The sequence below is a fragment of the Plectropomus leopardus genome, chromosome 5, assembly GCF_008729295.1.
Source record: "Plectropomus leopardus isolate mb chromosome 5, YSFRI_Pleo_2.0, whole genome shotgun sequence".
Taxonomy (NCBI): domain Eukaryota; kingdom Metazoa; phylum Chordata; class Actinopteri; order Perciformes; family Serranidae; genus Plectropomus; species Plectropomus leopardus.
Genome location: NC_056467.1, coordinates 21979304 through 22002088, shown reverse-complemented (window position 1 = coordinate 22002088; position 22785 = coordinate 21979304). Strand labels below are relative to the sequence as shown.

The 22785-nt window shown below is 38.2% G+C and overlaps 3 protein-coding genes across 5 annotated transcripts; 2 read left to right on the top strand and 1 right to left on the bottom strand.

Annotated features, from left to right (window-relative positions):
* Nucleotides 1-497: 497 nt before the first annotated feature.
* Nucleotides 498-6580, top strand: vps26b (VPS26, retromer complex component B). The gene is made up of 6 exons (XM_042487196.1): nucleotides 498-1205; nucleotides 2429-2585; nucleotides 2795-2959; nucleotides 3722-3897; nucleotides 4008-4150; nucleotides 5483-6580. The coding sequence occupies exons 1-6, from the start codon at nucleotides 983-985 to the stop codon at nucleotides 5618-5620; spliced, it is 1002 nt and encodes a 333-aa protein (XP_042343130.1). The 5' UTR covers nucleotides 498-982; the 3' UTR covers nucleotides 5621-6580.
* Nucleotides 6581-7343: 763 nt separating this feature from the next.
* thyn1 (thymocyte nuclear protein 1) lies at nucleotides 7344-16655 on the bottom strand. 3 transcript variants are annotated; one of them, XM_042486708.1, is made up of 8 exons: nucleotides 16424-16655; nucleotides 11345-11403; nucleotides 11108-11265; nucleotides 10953-11021; nucleotides 10679-10771; nucleotides 10485-10580; nucleotides 10258-10408; nucleotides 7344-8875 (listed from the first exon to the last, which is right to left on the bottom strand). In XM_042486708.1, exons 2-8 carry the CDS (start codon nucleotides 11391-11393, stop codon nucleotides 8829-8831), a joined length of 663 nt encoding a protein of 220 aa, XP_042342642.1. In that variant the 5' UTR covers nucleotides 11394-11403; nucleotides 16424-16655; the 3' UTR covers nucleotides 7344-8828. The 3 variants fall into 3 exon arrangements, with proteins under 3 accessions (XP_042342642.1, XP_042342645.1, XP_042342644.1); XM_042486711.1 differs by lacking the exon at nucleotides 16424-16655 and adding an exon at nucleotides 12993-13089; XM_042486710.1 differs by lacking the exon at nucleotides 16424-16655 and adding an exon at nucleotides 12615-12911.
* Nucleotides 14403-22474, top strand: acad8 (acyl-CoA dehydrogenase family, member 8). The gene is made up of 11 exons (XM_042486707.1): nucleotides 14403-14521; nucleotides 16219-16319; nucleotides 17838-18007; nucleotides 18382-18491; nucleotides 18679-18755; nucleotides 18864-19001; nucleotides 19112-19247; nucleotides 19915-20012; nucleotides 20121-20273; nucleotides 20374-20476; nucleotides 20604-22474. The coding sequence occupies exons 1-11, from the start codon at nucleotides 14404-14406 to the stop codon at nucleotides 20657-20659; spliced, it is 1260 nt and encodes a 419-aa protein (XP_042342641.1). The 5' UTR covers nucleotide 14403; the 3' UTR covers nucleotides 20660-22474.
* Nucleotides 22475-22785: the final 311 nt, after the last annotated feature.

The window sequence follows — 22785 nt, the reverse complement described above, 5'->3', positions numbered from 1 at the left end:
CCTCAAGCCTGCGTTACTCCTCTTACCCATGAATGTATTATAAGGAAGTCCTCTTAGCCTGTAATTTTGAGGTACTTTCCAATTAATGCTGCTTTAGACTTACATCCACAACATTTCAGAGGAACTGTTGTGCTATACTACATTTTTTTGACTGAGTTACTAATAACTTTACATGTTAAGATGCTATATACAAAATCTGTGAAACCGTGTCCATTTAACCGAGGTTATATATAAATGCATGACTTTTAATACTTGAGTATTTTTATACTATGGCACTGTTAATTACACTCCAGTAAAGGACCTGATCACTTTTTCAGCACTGCGTTCCAAAACATATATTCGAGAACAGCAGCATATTTGGGTAAATTTACTGACTACAAATAAGTAAGCACAAAGTAATGACTTTATTTTTCTAAACAAAGCTCTCACTTCCGGTTGAACGCCAGCTTGAATAAATCGGAATTTTATTTTGAAAAACTCAACCCGGAAGCAGATACCCCAGTGCAGGTGGCGTACATCCTGATCATTTGACAACATTCACCGTCTTTTCTTACAGAAAACAAACATGTAATATATTTTTTACACCGCGACAGTTGTGTCCATGACGGATCAGATTAGCTTGTAGCAGACGTAGACTGTTTTCTGGAGACATTGAGGTCAACAGAAGAAAAATATAAACGGCTAATTTGCTGATGGACGTATTATTGTACGTTTTCGTTGTGCCGTCGTATTGCTATTTTGCCTCGTCGGTATGGACATGTAGCTAATGTGGAGTTTTCTGTAAAACATCGCCGACTTTTTTCCATGTTGAATAGTGTGTTTTGTGCTCCGAAAGGGAACTGAAGTCGCACACCCGGCAGGCCTTATTGTGTGATGGTGTTTTCTACTCAATAAACATTAGCAGGGTTTCTGGATTAGTTTGCTAACAAGTCAGTTAGGATCATAGTTTACACGACACAGACGGTAATTGCTCAACGTTACGATGAGTTTCTTCAGTTTCGGACAAAGTGCCGAAATCGATGTTGTCCTGAATGACGCTGAAACGAGGAAGAAGGCTGAACACAAGACTGAAGATGGAAAGAAAGACAAATACTTTCTTTTCTATGATGGTGAGACTGTCAGTGGAAAGGTGAATGTGACACTGAAGAACCCCGGGAAGAGGCTCGAGCACCAGGGCATCAAAATTGAATTTGTTGGCCAGATAGGTAGGTTAAAAAAATCATAACTAGCTCCGCTGAGATATTTTCACACATGTTCACCAATGACTAGTCTGTTAAAAGCGCATGTTATGCTAACGTTGTCATGATGCATATAAATGCTATCACACAGCCATTTGTATTAGGGACTGTACACAAATAACTGGTGTGGGCAGTGGAAGCTAACAGCACAAAAACCTCATTTTTTTGTGTGCCCAAGACGTTGTGTAGAGGTGTGTTGTAATTCAGCTCTTTCTTGAAGGGAGAATCCAGAGAAAATATTAATAACACTAAAGAGGGCCCCTCACAGGGCTAATCATATTTTTATTCCCCAGACAGATATACACATGATGTTTTAAAAATTAAGAAATTATTTAAAGAATCCATAAAGACTCCTCTTACCATCTGGATGAAAACATATTCAGTGTGCTACACAATAAAAAAAAGTGACTGTCCAGTTTCTAAAGATGCAATTGCATTTGCTAATCCATGAATCTAGAAATTACAGATCTCCTTGTTCTTTTTGTTATGCAAACTATAAACATGCTATTCTGTGTGATGATATAACACATTGTAAAGAAGAAGCTAAGCAAGGAGTTATGTCATTTTTAAGCACCAACTTAAAAAACGTGATATTATTGTGTAGCAAAAAGAGTAATTGTGGGGATTTGTTGAACAACCGTCTGGGTTTTTACAAATATTGCAGTAATATTGCAATATTAAGTATTAAGTAAGTAAAAATTGGCAACACCCTCCCCATATTATCTCAAAGTAATAAAGATCTGTTGTTTTGTACATTACATTTTCAAGAAATCAAGGTGGTGCTCTGACGTGAACCTAAATTTGTTAATAGAAAAAAAAATTTCATCTTAAGCACCAATTGTGCTATTATAAGAGGATTTAGCAATTGCCAGAATCATGGCAAACATACCAAATGATGGGCAAAATGTCCAACTTTAATTAAAGTATGACCCTGTATATCTGTCCAAACCCTATTATTTGTAACACTGAAATCTGTGATCTATCAGATTATGTGACCCACTGAAGTTTCCCTTTAACAATTGCTGAGTTTTGTGAGTTGTTGTGGAGTTGGGGTTTAGGAGCTGGGTCACAGATTCTGAATTTTTTTTACAGAATTCAGTGTAACATCTGTACATTACAGAATGTCTTTATTATATGATGCAAAAACTAAAAGTGGACTTTTCGTTGAGGACTTCTTTTTTTTTTCCTAGAGCTGTATTATGACAGAGGAAACCATCATGAGTTCGTTTCCCTGGTGAAAGATCTCGCAAGACCAGGGGAAATAACTCAGTCACAGACCTTCGACTTTGAGTTCACTCATGTTGAAAAACCTTACGAGTCTTACACAGGCCAGAACGTCAAGCTAAGGTGAGTTTGATCATTCACTCTACTTCATAGACAGAAAAATGAGTAACTAAGTGTCACTCTTTAACCTATACCTGTCACATGGGTCCATGTAAACTGAGTATTTCAATACCCAGTGTTGCCTACATTTATTTCTCAGTATATATTTTATGACCCAGATGTGATGATGTGGAAAAAGTACTTTTTTCAGGCTCTGTTTGTTCCATTTGCAGATATTTTCTTCGTGCCACAGTGATCAGAAGACTAAATGACATCAGTAAAGAGATGGACATTGTGGTCCACACGTTGAGCACTTACCCCGAACTCAACTCCTCCATTAAGATGGAAGTTGGAATCGAGGATTGTCTCCACATTGAGTTTGAGTACAACAAATCCAAGTAAGACTCATAAGGACGCAAAAAATCATTATTTTTCATTACTAATTAATCTGTAGATAAATTTTGCAGTGAACAGACGGTTAAATCTATACGTCCATTACAATGTGACAGAGCTTAAGGTAAATAGTCCAAAACACAGACAGTAACTGTCATCCTGATAAAAATAATGTTAAAACAAAGAAAAGCATTTAAACCTCAAACATGAGAAGCTGTAGGTCGACTATCAAAATAGTTTTTGAGTCATTTTCTCTTGATTGGCTCACAGATTAATGAACTAATTGTTCCTGCATTTACCCAATTTGTGTGAGTCATAACCTTTTTTGATGCTTAATTTAAAAGTCTAAATAAAGAGTCCCAAAGAAAGAACATCTATAAATTCAAGATTTAAAATGGTAGATGAGTTACAAAAAAGAGAATGACCTTATCCAACAAAGAAATCAGAATAAAATAAAGTGTCCCTAAATGCCTCTCAGAAAAATTAGCTTTTCAACAGTCCAAAAGCCAAAGACACTCAGTCTATTACAGAAGATGAATAAAAGCAGCAAATATTCACATTTAAGAAGCTGAAACCAGTGATTTCTTTGCCATTTTTACTAAATTAACAATTTTTTGTTGATTCACTGATTAATGGATCAATCATTTTCAACGTGTATGCCGTTATTTCATGCTTTCCAAAATCTGTAAAACAAATATTAGTTCTCAGCTCATAAATGACTTGTTATTTACAGCCCTCGTCGTCATTTTCTGCTCTTGATCTGACAGGTACCATCTGAAAGATGTAATTGTGGGAAAAATCTATTTCCTGCTGGTGAGGATTAAGATTAAGCACATGGAGATTGACATCATCAAACGTGAGACAACGGGCACCGGCCCAAGTGTGTACCATGAAAATGACACAATCGCCAAGTACGAGATCATGGATGGAGCTCCAGTCAGGGGTAAACAACACTTTTTCTTGATTTAAGTCAGTTGTTTTAATTATGAAGCATCTCCTCACTCAGCAAGGATTTTTGTTATCTGACTTGTCAGAATGTGTTTCATTTTTCAGGAGAGTCCATTCCCATCCGGTTATTCCTGGCTGGTTATGATCTGACTCCCACCATGCGAGACATCAACAAGAAGTTCTCTGTGCGCTACTATCTGAATCTGGTGCTGATCGACGAGGAGGAGAGACGCTACTTCAAACAGCAGGTAGGCTGCTGATAAATGAATCAGGTGACAAAAGAATCGGACTGGCCGCTCTCAGGCTGAGTCAGCGTGTTTACATGCTGTATAATTAAATATTCCCACTTTCAAGCAGTAATCTGAGTTTAGAAACATCCATGTAAATGTTATACTAACACTGTCAGTGCAGTTACATTTCTGCTGCAGATACCAGATTACTTGGCCATATGTATAACCCCTGACTGGGTTTTGTAAAGGTTTCTTGAGTGTTTGCATTTAATAGATAAGATCGAAAGAGAAATATTTAATAATTCTGGACCATTCTTTACTACTGTACATACTAATTGTAAGCAGATTTTGGAAGGTGGTTTGAATATTGGGTTGGGTTGATGTCAAGCATTAAAATTAATTTTAGGTGTGATCTGAGCTACAGAAATATCCTAGATGACAAAAAATGTTATTAGATATTGGAAAGCCATTTAGTTTTCTCTTTCTAAAAGGCGGTTGTGATTTAAAGGCTCGTTTTGAGATGAACTATGCTTGTGAAGAATCATCACCACGCAATGCATGCTGGTTAGATTTGTGTCCGACTTTATCTCAACGTGCTCTGACATCACACACACAGAGACAACAGTGATCTCACAACAACATCCAGGCGGACGCAGTTTTAAGAGCCGAGTGCCACAGTTGCTTTCCACAGACGTCTAGACCCAGCAGGGCATGATGGGAAACGCAGGGCTGTCACCAGATCAAAGAGCTGATTTGCTCTTAATTTTGATCACAATCAATTGTAATCTTTGTCCTCCCTCCATAGATATTTCACATTGAGAATTCAAGAGTAATCTTAAGACATACATGTTTTGAAAGGCCTTTGGTTCCTCATAGTGATTTTTAATATTTTCGAATCTTTTTACAGATGCAATTGATCTTACCAGTCTTTAGTTTTATATTTCTGTACATATACTATTCTTTTGTCATTTTTACTCCATTTATTGTGACTATTTAACTGTTATCTACCTGTGTGCCAGCACTTAGGTCAACTGTGGTTGTTTTTTAATGTGCTATGTAAATCAACTTTATTCTGATTTAACTGGACAACAGATGACAGTAATCCATTATAGTTAATAATAGCATGTGTAAGTTGCTATCAGCAAAGGAGGGTATTTTGCAGCTAATATTATACAGACTTCACTAATGTGATTTTTTTTAAGTGAACTCACTGGCAAGAGCAACACCAGGATAATCAACATGGTCTTTAGCTTTTGTGGATAAGGAGTCAATATACAATGACATCAGTGCATATAACAATAAAGCACATAAAGTCTAAATACCTTTAAACGCCTTTCTTCCCCTCTGCAGGAAATCACACTGTGGAGGAAAGGGGACGTGGTGAGGAAGAGCATGTCCCATCAGGCCGCCATCGCCTCTCAGCGGTTCGAGGGCTCAGCTGCCTCAGAAAGCGCTTTGGAACAGGCTGCGAAGGAGGAGAGCGGGTAGAGGAGAGCTGCAGCCCTCCAGTCTCCTCTCACAAGACTCGTCTGTCGCAACTGTACAACATCCGATGAAGCTGCTGCTGATGAAGGGAGGAAGAAGGGAGACCGATACACAGTAATACATACATACAGTACGTGAACAATGAAACAGTTTGCATGAGGCATTCAAAGTGGCTTCAGGCTGCTGGTCTTGACCTTCCTCATTAATGCATTTTTCTTTTTCTTTATGGGAATCAAACTAATCACCTGTCGCGATGTACACTGTGTTAAAACCTTCCATGTGATACTGTCGAATTCTTAAGCCTTCTGTTTGTTACTTTTATTAACGCTTTTTTGGATAAATTCATTTCTAATCTCATAATTAATGCAACTGAATTTTCAGAAATGTATTTCCGACATTCCACCGTTAACGAATGCATTCCTAACACTGTAATAAGGTCAAGAAATCCGAGATAACTTTGCACTGCTTTATCTTGCTCAACACATTTCTCTCTTTATGTGTGTTTGCACAAAAAAAAATAATGGAAGCGGAAATTTTCTTTTTTTGAGTGACAGGGCTGAAGTATTATTCCACACACTCTTTTTTTTTTTTGTTTGTTTTGATCTGTAAATAAGACCAGCTAAAACCTTTTATCCTGTTCCAGCTTGTGTACATTGATTATGCAGTACAGGGTGCCACACAATGACCTTTCATGTTCATTCATGCTTTGCCTCGGCATTCCAGTGGTGTTAGGAAAGGGTGTTTGTATTAAGGTCTGATAGTATGAAGTCCTCTGTATCCACTTTATTAGAGACTTGAAAGTTGTGCCTAAGTGTATCAAGCAAATGAAATCCTCCTGCCTCTTTAACATAATTTTAGTCTTTTAACCAGAGAGTTACAGTAGAACTATCTATCTTTTGCAAAGTGCTAATTATTCCCTTGTCCCTGAAAGTCAAATAAAATGATGCCAAATGGGAAAAAAAACTCGGACTTGGTTGTTTTGCAGAAACAAGTGACAGTGTTAATGACAGCTGTGATAAACCTGAACAGACTGGGTAGACTAAACACCCCATGAAACCCCATGAAAATTATTATATACTACTAACACTGCTACAGTGGATGGCCGAGTCATATTGTCACAGAGCCATTTAACACCAAGGTGTAGGTTTTGTACTAACATTTGGGGGTACAGGTGAAACTGTGGCTTTGGGGTCCTCCCACTGATAAGTTTTTAGTGTCAGGTGAGAATGCCTTTAATTTTGTCAAAATAAAAGTCCTTTGCTACTTTAATGTTTTGGTTTTTTTTGGAAGGGACGTGTCCCTTGCGTAACCCCCAGAAATTGAGGCCTAGTTTTTAACACTGACAGCTTTGAACGTGTAATGTAGGCAGTATTTCTTTAGATTTTTCAAATCCATGTGGATTCTTGGCCTAGAAATTTATTCTTGAAATTGCTTGTGCATCAACACAGAACTGCAAACTTTGCTTAAACAGTTGATCTAGTCAGTCTACGAGACAAGCCCAAAACCAAGGCAGGGTGAGACTGAGTCGAGACCACAGACTGCATATAATAATCTATCTTTATATACAGTCGATGGTCGAGACCAGGACCAGACCAGATAAGAGTCCCACTCCACATGACACACTTAGGATTAAACGCGGAGCATGCAAACCACAGACACTCCTAAAATTTATCTGAAAAGCTCCACAATCCCATAAAAACACCCACAGAAAACAGATAAAGATTCCTCTTCGTTTACTATTTTTATTGTTCATTTGTGTAGAAATAAAGTTTACCATGAGGAATGTCTAAATAAAAAAAATAATACCAAAAGGTGGAGAGGAGAATTTTATGTGTAGGAATCACAGGAAACTCAGTGATATCTCTGCAGTTGTAATCTTGACGAGTCCTGAATGAAAATCCTTGAGTCTTCTACGTCTCAAACCAAGCAAAAATGAGTCCAAGACAAGACCGAGACCGATCTCAAGTACTCCAACATTGACTGCAGTGCCAAAAAATGAATGGCCCTGACTTCCCAATTTTTGATAGTTATTTCTTTTTTCAATTTTTTGCAAATTTTCAGAGCAAAACAAACAGCTAATTAAGAAAATGATCATCAGATAAACCAATAGTAAAAAGTAATCTGTAGTTGCAGCCTTTTTGCAAGTGTGTGTCACAAAGAATACAGCAAAACAATGGCAACAGCCCTAAATTCAAAAATAGACCAACACCAGCTTTAAAAACTGACTTAATCAATATTTTCATGACACTATCAACAAAACTAGACAAGCTTAAAGCCATGGTCAAGATATTAAAATGTTATTTTGATCTGAGGATGACATCTTTAATAGTATAGAGCAGAGGTTCCAAACCCGGAACCTGTAATATACCACAAGGAAGTAATGATTGGTCAAAAAAAAGCAGTCTGTTCTGAACTTTCCCTCATCACTTCCTGTCACACAACAAACAACGTCATCCTGAATTTAAAGTTCGGTCATCAGTGAGGTAACAACTACCTTTCACTGTCGACAGTGCATAAAATCTGAGTAGGTACACCACCTGACTGTTACTCAGAGTACTTCTGTAATAAATGTGGTCAGCTAGTTGACAAGAAATTTGTTGGTAGAAAAATAGCCAGTGATCAAAACATTTTCAGAACCAAAAGAAATAATTTCAATCGATAATGGCCAAAGAAAACTGGGCCATTTTGTAGAACATGGTGATCTGTGGGGTACCAATTATAATAATAATTATACTCCATTTCAGCAGCACTTAACAAATCTGCACGTACTCGATCATCACTGGACAGCAGTGGACCCTATTATAGAAATTTATGAAGTGCAGAATGTGAGGTAATGTGAAAATTGCCTCTTGTGCTGCTAAACACAAATTACAAGTTGAATAATGGCTTTAAAACAAGGCTTGAAGTTGTTCTGGGGGCAAAGGGAAACCCTAATCAACATTAAAAGCTCGTATATAATAAAGTATATATATTGCTGTCATTTTGTGTCCAGACCCTGCAATTCCAAAATTCTGTTTGTGACCAAAAAGGTGTCCAAAAAAAGCAAACTCACTCTGTATCACTCAAAGTTAAAAACTGAGTGTCGGACATCATATGAAAAAAAGACATTTAATACTATTTTATGAACAAGAAAATGAACACAACAGTGTCGTAAACGAAGTCGCTGCTTCATGATTTCACTGAGTCACAAAGCATCGTCTGGTCCAAATCCTCACAGAGGCTCTGCATCCTCCAAACTCAGGACAAAGTCAAACTCCTCTGCAGAGAAAAAGCAGAACAACGGTTCACAACCAACCCAACACTACATACTGACACAAGGTTAAGATCTCCAGCTCTCTCCACACAGACTGCGCTATAAGGCCGCCAGTAAGTCCCTTCTTTATGCCTCTTCTGCATTTTTACACAGAATGAAACCATGTCAGCATCGCAGAATCAAAAAATACTTGACGGGCGTGACATGTAACACAACAGCCTCTAGTGTGATATATAACATACACGCCGGCCACTATCTAAACAATAACAATGGTATGACATATCAATAACAAAATATTTATCATCTCTGTTATATGGCGACTGATCTCGTCTTCTGCTCAGACAGTAAGAAGCTACCAGACCATATTGTTTTTCCAGTTTGCGGCCGCTGTTTTCTCTCTTTGAGTTAGCAGCTGATAGCTGTAGAGTGGTGAAGTAATGAGTCCTAAAACGTGGAAGTCCTTTAGCCTTTTAGCACCTCCGGTTCCCTCATCTTACAGTCTGTGGGTTTTTTGAATGGGCTTTAGGTAAAATGCCTTAAATAAGGTCTGTGGTTAAAACAAAGGGAAAGATATTTAGATGTTTTGTTCTGCAACATAAAATACGTCCGCTTAAAACCATTTTTGAACTTTTAAGGCTTTGCTTGTCTTAAAAAGGTTGCTAACAAATGGCTAAATGGGACTACAGTGTTTTTCAGGGACATTAGACGTCATCACATCGAACACAGAAACTCATTAAACCCACTTATACGCCTTTACAGAGTCACATTCTAACTTCTGCTACATTTATCTGTTTATAATATTTTTCGATTGTGTTTTAATGTGTTTTTACAGTGTTTGTAGTTGTGATGTTTAAGTCATGCCACCACAAAGTAGTTTGTTTATAGCCTAACAATAACTTTTTCCTTCTGGCAATTTAATTTACGCTTCAAAACACACAAAAGTGGTGTTCGTCTGTGAAGATTATCATGCTGAACAAAACGTGTAAGTCTCATAAACTTGTGTTTGTCACAGAGCTTATTTTTGACAGTAACCGCAAATCCCATTCAAAAATCCCATAAGGTTTTTGGCGAGGGAACCAGTACGATGCCAACTTCCTGGTTGGCCTACAAAAATACGTCATCCCTTCATCACTCTATAAGCTCCTTTTTAAATCTCCTGTGGTGGCATCAAAACGTCACAGCTGTCCCACCCATGGTCCTGTCCTGCTGTCATGTTGATACAGACACCATTTCAGCGCTGTCAATATTTCCCCTGGTGGCTTAAAGGCGAGACAACTCTGTGCCTCCATTCTGTGATAGTACCTACACAGAATGGCGAGGGGGGCGGGATTGTGCCATATTCCCAACTTAAGCAGGCAGTGTAAAAGGGGCTAATGTCCTTGCTTACCAGTAGTTAGAGGTTGCACAGAGAGTCTGGCTCTAGTAAAAAGCGCCATGTCCTTCAGAGGTCCTCCTTTGGCTTTATGCTGCAGGTGGTACTTTTTCAGCTCCGACAGAGGAACAAAACGCTTCAACATTCGTTGATACTGGACATCTACCTGAGAGAAGACAACAACACCAACCTTCAAGCTTGATTATCATCAGCTATTGTACTTCAGCTCCTGAGGAATTTACCATGCTCCATTTGGGGTTGTCTGGTTTACTGCTTGCATCGAAATGGACGTCTTTCTTGTCAAACTGAGTGTGGTCCACATAAGATTCCTTCACGATCTGAAAAAAAAAAAAGAAATACAGCTGAGTATAATGCTTGTGTGTAGCTTTGTTTTAATCATGAGAATGTTATCAGCAGGGGGAAAAGCGTTACTTGCTTTTATGATTCCTGCTATCCCCGGTTCCTTGCAGTTGCTGTGGTAAAAGAAAGCCAACTGCCCCTCTTTCATCTGCCTCATAAAATTGCGCGCCTGCAGATGATGGATAATTCAGAGGGACATTCCCACAGAGAGAACAACAAAAAGAGCAAGAAAAGAAAAGACTTTGCACAGGGCTGGTGACAATAAAATGACAAAGAATTGTTTTTTTAGAGCACTGCCTTATTTCAGGTTAACATCTTTTTCATTACGTAAGTCAGATTTGCGGCTCTACCTGATAATTGCGGACGCCGTCCCAACAGCCAGTCTGATCAGGCAAAGCCTTCAGATCCTCAATACCGAACTGCAGAATGACATCAGATGCATTAGACGAGTGCAGCCCACTCACATCTTTTCCCAGAACACCACTGTGCTGATGAGGCTCTGTACCTTCACATCGATGCCGTTCTCAAAGCGGCTTTCGGGCTCAGACTTCATCAGCCAGTGACAGTACTGTGGAGATTCTGAGCTCTCCTTCTTTTTTCCAGACTCAACAGAAGCTGCAGCTTTCCTCTTACCACCAACCGCTCCACCATCATCAGCTTTGCCTGTTGTTGCAGCAGCAATAATCGTCACTGATTAAAAATACCAGACAAGAGGTTATACTCTGCAACTTATTGTGCTTACCTGAATCTGTCGCACTCTTACTCACTCTGGCCTTTTTCTTTGGTGGCATCTCTCACAGTCTATAAAGAAACATGTTTAAATGTGAAAATAACTATATATATAACTTGATGATATCAATTTATGCTGTGGTAGCTATCACTTAAAAATCTAGAGGTGTATTATATTTTTGCATCAATTGCATCAATGTAATCAGGGCTTGATATAATGTTTTTTTCTGTATACATGCACTGCTGCATGTAACTTAAAATTACATGCACTGTTTTTTACCTGCGACAGACAAGTTGTTCACTGCACCATTTGGTGTAGTTGTTCTTTATCTGTGCTTCTGCCACAAGTCTGACCAAAATCACAGTAAGTAATGTGCAGTGAAAACACATCAAATGTTGTTAATTTATTATGTTTACAACTGCTTTCAATGCTGTTTGTGGATATGAATGAATTCTTTCTATTATGCACAATTTAATGTCTAAATTAATGTCATCAGATGTCCTGTTTTGTCCAACAAACAGCCCTGATCGCAAATATATTTAGTTTATAAAATATTTGCATTGAAGCTGGAATCAGAGAATGTTTATTCTTTAAAATGACTAAAATCAGTTCGTCAATGCCAAAATAGTTTCTAATTAATTTTATGCCCATTAACTAACAGCTGGCGCCTTAATTTCCTTCAAAACTAATTATTATGTCAACACTGTCTGCTTTACAAAGAACAAAAATGAGTTACTTATAGATAAAAGTAACGCAATCTAACACAAGGGCCCTTCCAGTAATACTACTTTCATGAGATTACTCAACTTCATTGTTATTGCAGAGGGTGTAGTTTATGGTACTGTTTAATTTGATTGCATTAAAAAAATAAATAGTTAAACCTGATGAGGGGAGGATTTGTTGCAGGACTGTGGCACTGGACTGCCTAATTAGCTACTGGTAACACAATAAGACAAATACAAAGGAAAAGAAAAACTGTTCAATGTGGCTTCCTGAGCGAACAACTGTTTTAGCTATAGAAATATATGCACGATACTCTTACTCTTCCCCTTGGTTTGAAAACTTTTGACTACTCAAAATGAGCACTTGGGATTGGGAGGACCATATTTATTTTTAATTAGCACCAACAGACAAGTGGAAAAGGATTAGCTAGAGCTTTGACCACTATAAACAAGTCTGGGCTACACGTGTGAACTAAACGTGCCTCGCAGTTTGAAAGTGATACAGGATATAATGCAGCTCTGGTCAGTAGATAGCCTCTAAAAACACTGATAAATCCTACCTGTAGCTAAAAGCAGTGCTGTTCAGCTATCAGAAACACGCGGAAACACCAACACATGACGTCTACAAACTTATGGGTGCACTTGATTTAATTGCCAGCTACTGCCGTTTGTGTTGAAGCATCTATTTCACAGTCTTCCCAGCCAAAGAAACTGGAGTGATCCGGAACCCCGTTAACTAAACCTGTTATCCAATGCGTTGTAGGCAGTCCCGGAAGGTCCTATAGAAAAGCTCAGGGAAAACCTCTTTAATGGAGAAGGGGCGGTTACTCAGATCTACATATGACAAAACAACCAGCTAGTCTTCATTATTGAAGTCTTTTCTCTTGTAAACCGAAAAATATTGTTTGAAAACCCCTCGGATAAAACATAAATCTCACCTTCGTGTCATTTGTCCTGTTACGTTTTGGTGCCAGCGCCTACGTCGCAGCCTATCATTATGGTGTGTCAAACTATGACGGTCTCATTACTGCCCCCCTGTGGCCGGAGGACAGAAAAAACACCCACTGGTGTATGAGCGCAGGCGATAACTGCAGTTGTAGCAGACTATTGACAAATAGTTTTTTTGTTGTTGTTTTTTAACTAAATAAGTTAATAAAATTGTCATAGAGTGAAGATGCTCAACCTGCTCTGATTAAGGCCACTGTTGTTAAAATCACAGGGGGCCAGGGGCCGGTTGCAAAAGCCCAATACATGTTTCTACGATTTTAGGACATTTCCAGGATTCTAAGACATTTCTAGGATTTTGGCAGGTCTAGAATTTTAGGTCATTTCTTGGATTGTAGGAAGTTTTGAAGAATTCAGGATATCTGTAGGATTTTGGCTCGTTTCTAAGATGTTGGGTCATTTAGATTTAGAATGTTTCCAGGATTTTATGACATTTGGGGTTTTTAAGATGTTTAGGACATAAAGCGTTCCTGGGATTTAAGGAAATTTCTAGGATTTTGGCTTATGTCATTTCTTTGTTTGACGACATTTCTAGGATTTTAAGACATTTTTAGGATTTTGGCGCGTTTCTGGGATTTTAGGACATTTGTAGGATTTTGGCATGTTTATGTCAATTTCGGGTCATTTCCCAGATTTAGGATGTTTCCCGAATTAAAGGACATTTCCAGGATTTTAGGATGTTTCCTTATTTAAGAACTTTAGGCTTTACGGTTATTTCTAGGATATTAAGACATTTCTGGGAATTTTGGGACATTTCGAGGATTTTAGCACGTTCCTAAGGAGGACGTTTTTTGGCATGTTTATTGGATTTTAGGTCATATTTTGATCATTTTTTGGCCCTCTTTTAAGACATTTCTAGGATTTTATGACGTCAAATCAATTCCCAGTGTGAATCACTTTTTTTGTGTGAATTAGAAAATTGTTGATGGGCCATCCTGCACCTTATCGGGCGCCAGATTTTGCCCGCGGGATGTAAGTTGAATATCACTGTTGAAGAGTAGTATGTCACATCTTTGTATAATAGGGAAGTCTGTGTGTCACCCCAAAAACGGCCACAGGGGGTAACAATGAGCCCAATCTACGCTTGAAGACAAGCGCCACTTTACCACTGAACTACAGTTCCCAGCAGCCGGTAGCAAACAAACGTATTGTATTTTAAAAGCACATAAAAGTGTTTCAAGTATAATAAGAAACTCCTTTAAGGAAAATGCCACTACAGAAACAGGATTAATATGTAGGATTTAATCTTTGATTCACACTCCGACACTTAAAGTAGCGGTAATGCACCTCCGTTAACACCAAAGAAGAAGAAGCAGCGCGTGACATAACACTGTGGAGGTAAACATGGCGACTGTCGGACCTTTAGGAAGGATAGCCAGACTGAGCTCCAGCCTCTGCAGAAACCATCGGTTAATATTCAACAGAAGCCCTCCGAGAAGAGGAATAGCTTCTTGTGTCGACCGTAAGTCCCAAAAAACCATAGCTGTTAGCGCTGTACTGTATGACAGACGTGTGTTATGAATGGCACCGGTGAGTTATGATCTGAACTTTGTTAGCTAACAACAACAAGCATCGTTATTCCCTTTAACTGCCCTCCAACAGCCAAACTGGCCCCCACTGACTGTAAATAAAATAAGATAAAGTAAACACACACTACTCAATCGGAGCTTTAACATTAAATTTACCGGTAACGTTAGCGAGCTGTCATTGGTTAGTTTTGCACCGCCCCTCTGCTTTCTGCTGTGCAGGACATGTGTTTTGTAAGGACATTTCAGCAAAGCTGTGATTAATTGTTTTATATTTACATGATCTATCTATTGTAGTCTAGATGCTTGCGTTACTCTGTAATTGTTTCCTACTTAACGCAATAATGCAAGAAATAATCAGATGCCTATTTCAGTATACCTTGTAATAACCTCGTGAGACTTACTCCTTTATCATTTAACAAAAACTGTGAAAGATATCCAACTACAACTATAGTCCAACATGACATATGCGCTTTTCATGTGAACCCTTTTATTCTTTTTCTTTACAGAATTATTTGTCCTCATCTGCCTGCCCCTTCTTATTTGTATTTTTATTAAAGCCTATATTTTAAAACAGTTTTATGACTTGTTTTAGTTTCTCCTGCATGTCTCATTTTATTAAAAATGTATAACATTGTCGTTTTTAATATGTGCTATAATAAAATAAAACCAATCATCAAATCGTGGGAATTCTGCATTGCAACTAAAAGTCATGAATCGAAACCTTACTTAAGTAGAAGTATTTAGTATTATCAGCAAAATCGATCTGAAGTGTCAAAATCATAAGCATATTGTGCTGTATGATGCATTTTATTGCTGTAGATGTTTCAGGTTGTGTCGATTTTATATAGTGTTGGTTGTATAATTTGCAGCAATGCATCACATTGTATAAGATCATCATATGTTATTAAAGTCGCTGTGCTGTGAGAGCCGCATCTCTAAAAAAATAACTTTTCATAAAGTCAGAAAAACAGTCCTGTTTCAACTTTACGATGAAGCATGATGATTGAAAAGGAGTTTCATTTATTATTATTGTTATATTTATTTTTTAGCTAAGATGCAGGACAATTTTCTTAACCCACAAAGGAAGGCGTCATCTATCAGTGTATCAGAAACATAGCCTACCTGCCAAGTCTTTGCTTTTCATTGTTGTAGCATCACACACACACACACACACACACACACACACATATATATATATATATATATTTTAATATATTTTCATCTTTCATACTAATTTCATACATTGTATTGTAGCATACTGCAAATTTTTATATTTTTACACACTTTACACAGAGTAAAATATCCATATTATCATTTAAATATTGATATATTAGTGCTAGTTATCTATTAGGGTATTTCTTAAATTTACATTTATACACACTTACATACTCAGCATACTACTTTATCTTTAAATATTTCCATACTTTTCTAACTCTCACTGTATTTCTATTTTTATACTTCTATTTCTATATAGTACTTGTGCTGGTACTTATTTCTACTTGCTATAATTCTTTATGATGCCATCAGAGCGACTGTCATGAACCACAATTTTTCCCCCGGGGATCAATGAAGTATTTCTGATTCAGATTTAATGCATATTTGTAATGTGTTCTCTGCTCTTTGTTGACAGCTGCTCATGGACTCACAGATGAACAGAAAGAGTTTCAAAAAGTGGCCTTTGACTTTGCAGCCAATGAAATGACTCCACACATGGCAGAGTGGGACCAAAAGGTATGCTGGAGCTACACACACTATCACTTATTCTGCTTTATGTCATCTAAAAGCATCTTATACAAACTTTTATAACTCGTAAACGTAAAAATGTTTTGACTTACTCATGTTGTGGTGACTTGTTTGGCTGTATGAGGATGTCTTGAGGTCCAGCGGCCGTAAAATACTCAAAATAAATCAGCGCTTTAAAGTAGTTACGAGTTTTAAAGGCCTTGACATTGTTAAAAAACAAAAAACAAATCAAGCCTCAAGGGGCTAATTCAAATTAAAAGATAACTTATGTTAACGGTTAAAAACTGTCTCCTGGGCGTCTTCAGCCTCTAACCGCACACACCTGTGTCTAATTATTTTGCAGTGGTGCTGAGAGGACTATAAGCCCATTGCATGTCATATAAAGGCCACCACTAGATGGCAGTATTCACCAGCTACCTGTACAAATCATAGACTGTAAAGATTATTATTATTATTTTTTTAATATATACAGTCCATGGTACAAATAAATAAACCAGGCTCTTATGCACACAGTGTGACAATGTAAAGGCAGCAGGCTTCATAATCCTTGGCCAGAAGATATCCGCTGTAAATGCAAGCATGGGTTTTTTTTTCAACCCATTTTTATCATTTTTCAGAACACAAGGCTCACAGTGTCACAAAAACAAATCCGTCATGTATATACACAACAGTTACTAATCACTCAAATACTCCCACCCCGCACATTCATGTAACATAAAAAATAACATTTCATGTAAGATGACATACAGATTTAAAATATGACTGTAAAAACAGGCTTTTAAGTAATAATTATGATATAATACAACATAAAGAAGAAAGAAAAAAGTTAAATAAATAATAATATAACAAAAATGAACATATAAATACAAATGACGACAATAACGGCATCCTGAAAAGTGGAGTACATTGTCCTCTGACTCTCATCAACAGCTTATGGCAAAATATGGTGTCAGAAGTATTAGGAATAAGGTATTAGGAAATCTCATGTGACATTGGTTTGCTTCCACTCTGAAGGTAATCGACCTTATAAAAGAGTTTGTCTTATAATAAATAATTTAGCAAAGGGCGAGGAAAGACACTGAAAATCTCCCTGGACCAGACTGTCACTGTGGGTGGAGTATCTTTCATCCTTTTCAACAGTTTGCATTTGCACACCAGGAGCAAAGGTCTGTCCAGTAATGTGTACTAGGTTATGGGAAGTGCTACTCCCTCAGAAGGCAAGCCAAGTAAGAACGCAGGCATCATTTCTAGTGAAGTGTCCTTGAGTCAGCATCTGTAGAAGATCCAGTTTCTGTCCAGAGATGACGGAAATCCCTCATCCTAAATTGAAATATGAGTCATTTCTGCACCGACATCATCCCTAACTATGAAGTATCTGTATGTCTTCTGTTTTTTTACAGTAAGTTGGGTCTAGTACTGAAACATGATGTATTAGAACATCATTGTGTAATTATAATTTATCATCATCATCATCATATATATCTGCATTTGATCATTTTCTCACAGGAAATATTTCCAGTGGAGACGATGCGAAAGGCAGCCCAGTTAGGGTTTGGGGGGATCTACGTCCAGCCAGATGTCGGAGGATCGGGTCTCTCTCGGCTGGACACGTCGGTCATCTTTGAGGCCCTGTCCACAGGATGTGTCAGCACCACAGCTTACATCAGTATCCACAAGTACGTACCCATCATGTGGCACTGATGGCTTTTACATTAAAATAGCATGAGAGGGTTCATTGTTTGGTTGTTTTTAAGTACAGATGATATATTCGTTTGATTAAAAATGACCGGCGTGTCTGGTTATGTAGTTGATAGTAAACAATGATGTTTTCGGCAATTCATCCACACTGAGACTAGATTTTTGTCACATAATCTCCAACCAACAATGAAGTGGACTATATTCTCCACTTTCTTTGGTATTTCTTCTTTTTTTTCTACATACAGTACATTAATTCCATTTGGACCACGTTCCACTATAATGATGGCTGCGACACACCATATATCTTCCATATATTTGCCTGCAGATTGGCAGTGTGCTTCTTTTCTTGCAGCATGTGTGCCTGGATGATCGACACCTTTGGCAACTCAGAGCAGAGGGAGAGGTTCTGTCCCGATCTCTGTTCGATGGAAAAGTTTGCTTCCTATTGTCTCACTGAACCAGGTCAGTCTTTATATAGAAAAAATAAGGAAGACAAAACTCTACTGCAAATAAATTAGTTCTACTCTGTGTCATAAACTCACATTTTGTTATGCAAGTAATTTATCTTTCATGTATGTTGTTGTTTTATACGCGTCTGTACTGAAGTTAAAACTCCAAAACACAATAAACCTGGGATGTTTGATTTTAGGCAGCGGCAGTGATGCTGCTTCACTTCTGACCACCGCAAAGTTGCAAGGCGACCATTACATCTTGAATGGGTCAAAGGTGACTTCACACCTATCTATGCTCACATGTGATTTATATAACTGTAAATAATTTCTTTAAAATGACAGCAGTAAACCAAAAACGTCTTGTTTCTTCACGACTTTTCAGGCCTTCATCAGTGGAGGAGGAGACACAGACGTCTATGTTGTGATGTGCAGAACGGGAGGTAAAGGAGCAAAAGGCATCTCTTGTTTGGTGGTGGAGAAAGGAACCCCAGGCCTCGGTTTTGGCAAAAAAGAACAGAAGGTAAGACTTTATTGGTGTTGAAATCGGTTATTTTTGCTCTGTAGCCAGGGCACCACTAGATGGCAGAAGTAAGTCACAATACCTCAGCTGTTTCTCAATCCGATCTTCAGGTGGGCTGGAACTCCCAGCCGACCAGAGCGGTGATATTTGAGGATTGTGCCGTTCCAGTGACCAACCGGCTCGGTGATGAGGGACAAGGATTCAACATTGCCATGAAAGGCCTGAATGGAGGCAGAATTAATATAGGTGAGCAGGGAAACACATTCTAGCAGCTACCCCTCTACAGTAGTGACATCCTTTAGATAACGACAATAATAAACCTTATAATGTAAATTATACATATTAAATCAAAATATAGATTTCCTGTAGATGTATGTAATTATTCTGCAAACAGTGTCAGTCGCTAAGCAGGTGGGATAGAGCCTGTGTATTATTTATGTGCATACAAAAAAAGTGGAGACTTGAGGTGGTAAAATGTGACTGATGTTTCTTTGGAAGATGTAACTCTTTAAGAGGAAATAATGTTACTTAATATAGGTAAACGTTTCATTCTTGAGCTTTAAAATGCATCTGTGCTCAGTCCAGTGCATTCAACCGCATTTGGTCTGGTTATGACCAGTAGCATATGACAGCATTAGTGATGACTAATGTTTACAAATTTGAGATACTTTAATGTATAAATGACAATAGAGTCATTTACATATTCTTGCTGAAAAGGGTGTTATGTTTTTCTTTTTTTTGTGTGCTTTGAGCACCACAAGCCGAGTACCATTTAGTTCTGTTATATCTGGGAGAAGGTAGACATCTCTACAGTCGATATCTCCAACACTTCACACCAACACTAGACTGATAAATAGCTCTTACAAGTAAGAGGAAAAATGGTCAATTAAAGACATAAAATCTCTTCCGACAGCATCGTGTTCTCTCGGGGCGGCGCATGCCTGTGTTCAGCTCGCGAGGGACCATCTGTTAGTACGCAAGCAGTTTGGAGAGACGCTCTCCAACAACCAGGTAAATAGCTCATACAAGGACCAAAACTCCAAAGTATTTAGTCGCTGGTCCTGCCAGTGATGAAGAGTTAGCTTGAATTCATCTTTCCTTCCTCTCCTGTCTGTTTAGTTTCTTCAGTTCAAACTGGCAGAAATGGCCACTAAGTTGGTTGCGTCTCGCCTTCTGGTGCGTGAAGCTGCGACAGCGCTGCAGGAGAACCGCTCTGATGCCGTTTCTCTCTGCTCCATGGCCAAACTCTTCGCCACAGATGAGTGCTTTAATGTGAGTCATACTGAGTAATATTTGGAGTAATTATTGCCATGAAAAAATGGTCATTATTGCATTTATTCACTTTTTCTATTTTATCACCTGTTCTCAACAGATCTGTAACCAGGCCCTTCAGATGCACGGTGGGTACGGTTACCTCAAAGACTACGCGGTGCAGCAGTTTGTGAGGGACATCAGAGTACATCAGATTCTGGAGGGTGAGCTTTTATAACAGTGGCCGTGCTCTGGGATTTTAACATGATTATTTTACTTATATTTAAGACAGCTTTTTTGCTAACACTTACAGCTTGTGTGACTCTTATTCTCCTTTTGTTTCCCCTGAAGGCACAAATGAGGTGATGAGGATGATCATTTCCAGAAATCTGCTGACTGAGTCATGATCAATCTTTGTCCCTGTATCTTTAAGTGACTTTAGTAGTGACCATGTTGTTATGGTCTTCATCTCTGGTTTGTTACTGTGTGACTTTTTTCCTGAAATGTCTTCCACGTCATAGGTTTTTTTGAAAGTTTTAAAGGTCATTGGAGGATTTGAGGTAAAGCAGTCAGTAGGTTTTTCTAGTAAAATATTGGTTTAGCGTTTTAATTTTTAGCTCTACAGGCAGCAAGGCTCTTTGGAAAGCAAGGCTGATTCATTCGTTAGTCCAGAGTGAAATATCTCAGCAAGTATTGCAGAATTTAAAAGAAAAATTTGTACGTATGTGGTTTTAAGTGGGTGAAACCAAATGACATTGGCAATCCCCTACTCACTTTTCATGTTGCACCAACTGCAGGCCAAAATTTCCACATGTGCAACACTTTAAAAAGTATTGAGAGAATTTCAGGCTATACTTTGACATAACTGCTAATATAGCATGTTAAAATGCAAAATATAAGCATTACATGAGCATGCCAACGTTCGCATTTTCTGCTGAAACTAAGTGCAGTTAAAGTAGGCAGAGCATGTTTTATTTAAGTTACAGAAAGCAGCTAATAAACACTGACGATGTTCAGCTGTGCCTGAGTCATATCCTGGCTATTGTACGTAGTAACACTAAGGGTGCATTCGGAAATCCAATCTGACATTACACTCAAATTAGAGCACTATTCTTCAAAGTAACAGAGCGTTCTATATCTACACAGATTAAAAAACGGTTAATTTCATTTCATATTCACTCTACTCGGTGGTCTGCTGGTCTGTCTCCCCAGACAGAGTGCCCAGAGTGCACTGTGCCACTGTGAGTGTGGTGTTCTGGATAACCAAACGGTACGTTCTAACAGCGCTCCAACTTTACAAACGGTCAGAGTACGCTCCGGCACTTGGAGCGAATATTTCCAAACTCACCCTAAGTGTCGGCAGCCATGCTAGCAGCTCTGTGAGGCTCTGTGGCAGAGCAGTGCTGGTGTTTAGCTGGTATAATGTTTACCTTGTTCACCATCTTAGTTTAACCCATTAGCATGTTGCTCGTGAAATTTGATCTGCTGATGGCGCCCAATGAAAAGTTAAAGGATCACCAAAGTTATTACGATTTATCCTGTGTTGGCAGGCTCACCATTGTGTTGTAACACTCCCAAACAATGGCAGAGGCACTTTTGTTTTATTTGTCTTGTAACGTTATCCCCACCACTCCCAGTTGCCATCTTTCCTAACTCAGCTGCCTGTTCCATCAGGAGAGTGACCTCTGGTGGCATGTCTTGGGCACTACAATATCAGTTCAAAAAAGCATCTCTGTATCAGTTTGATTGAAAAAGGAGCATCCTAACTATGTACATTTTCTCTGGCACCAACTCCATTAGTGGTAATAATGGAATAATAGTTAAGAAAAAAAGTTTTGATTGTTTATCTATTTTGTTTCTTGTGAAGCTGCTAATGTGAAAATTTTAGTAATTTTTTCTAGAAAAAGCTGCTCTTTAGAACAATTTCACTCAATGTGTAAAAAGAGTTTGGGATTAATTTTTCCATTGTTTAAATTGATTCAACACCAGTTTAAGTGTCAATTGAAAGGGTGTGGTTGCTTTACTGTTTATCACAAATCTATATTTCACGCAGCATCGCCAAACCTAAAGTGGCCTTTTACAATGTATTATTCTATGTTACTGTATTGTTACCCTAGATTCTGTGTGTACAGATAAAAATGTGTATGTTGTGTATTTTTGGTTATGCATTGAAATGTCACTTTGCAAATCATGTCTGCTGATCACACTCCAAATAAAAACAACTTCAGCTCTCATAAAAAGAATGAGCCTTTTTGTTGGGATCCCACTTTGACAGAAAATAATTATTCCCAGTATTTATGTGATTGGTTTCAGTGAGTTATAATGGTAACTGGTGAAGTGATTATAAGCCAGTCATGCTGTAATATATCACTCCAGAACACTTTATTAAAAGAATTATCAATCAAAACTGCAGTGAGTGCTACACACACTCACATGGCACCACCCTGCTGTGTCTATAGACTTCAGTTTCAGAGCTGTCATGATCAAGACTTGGCTCTTCTTTAGAGCAAGCTGTGTGTCGTGTGTGTGTGTG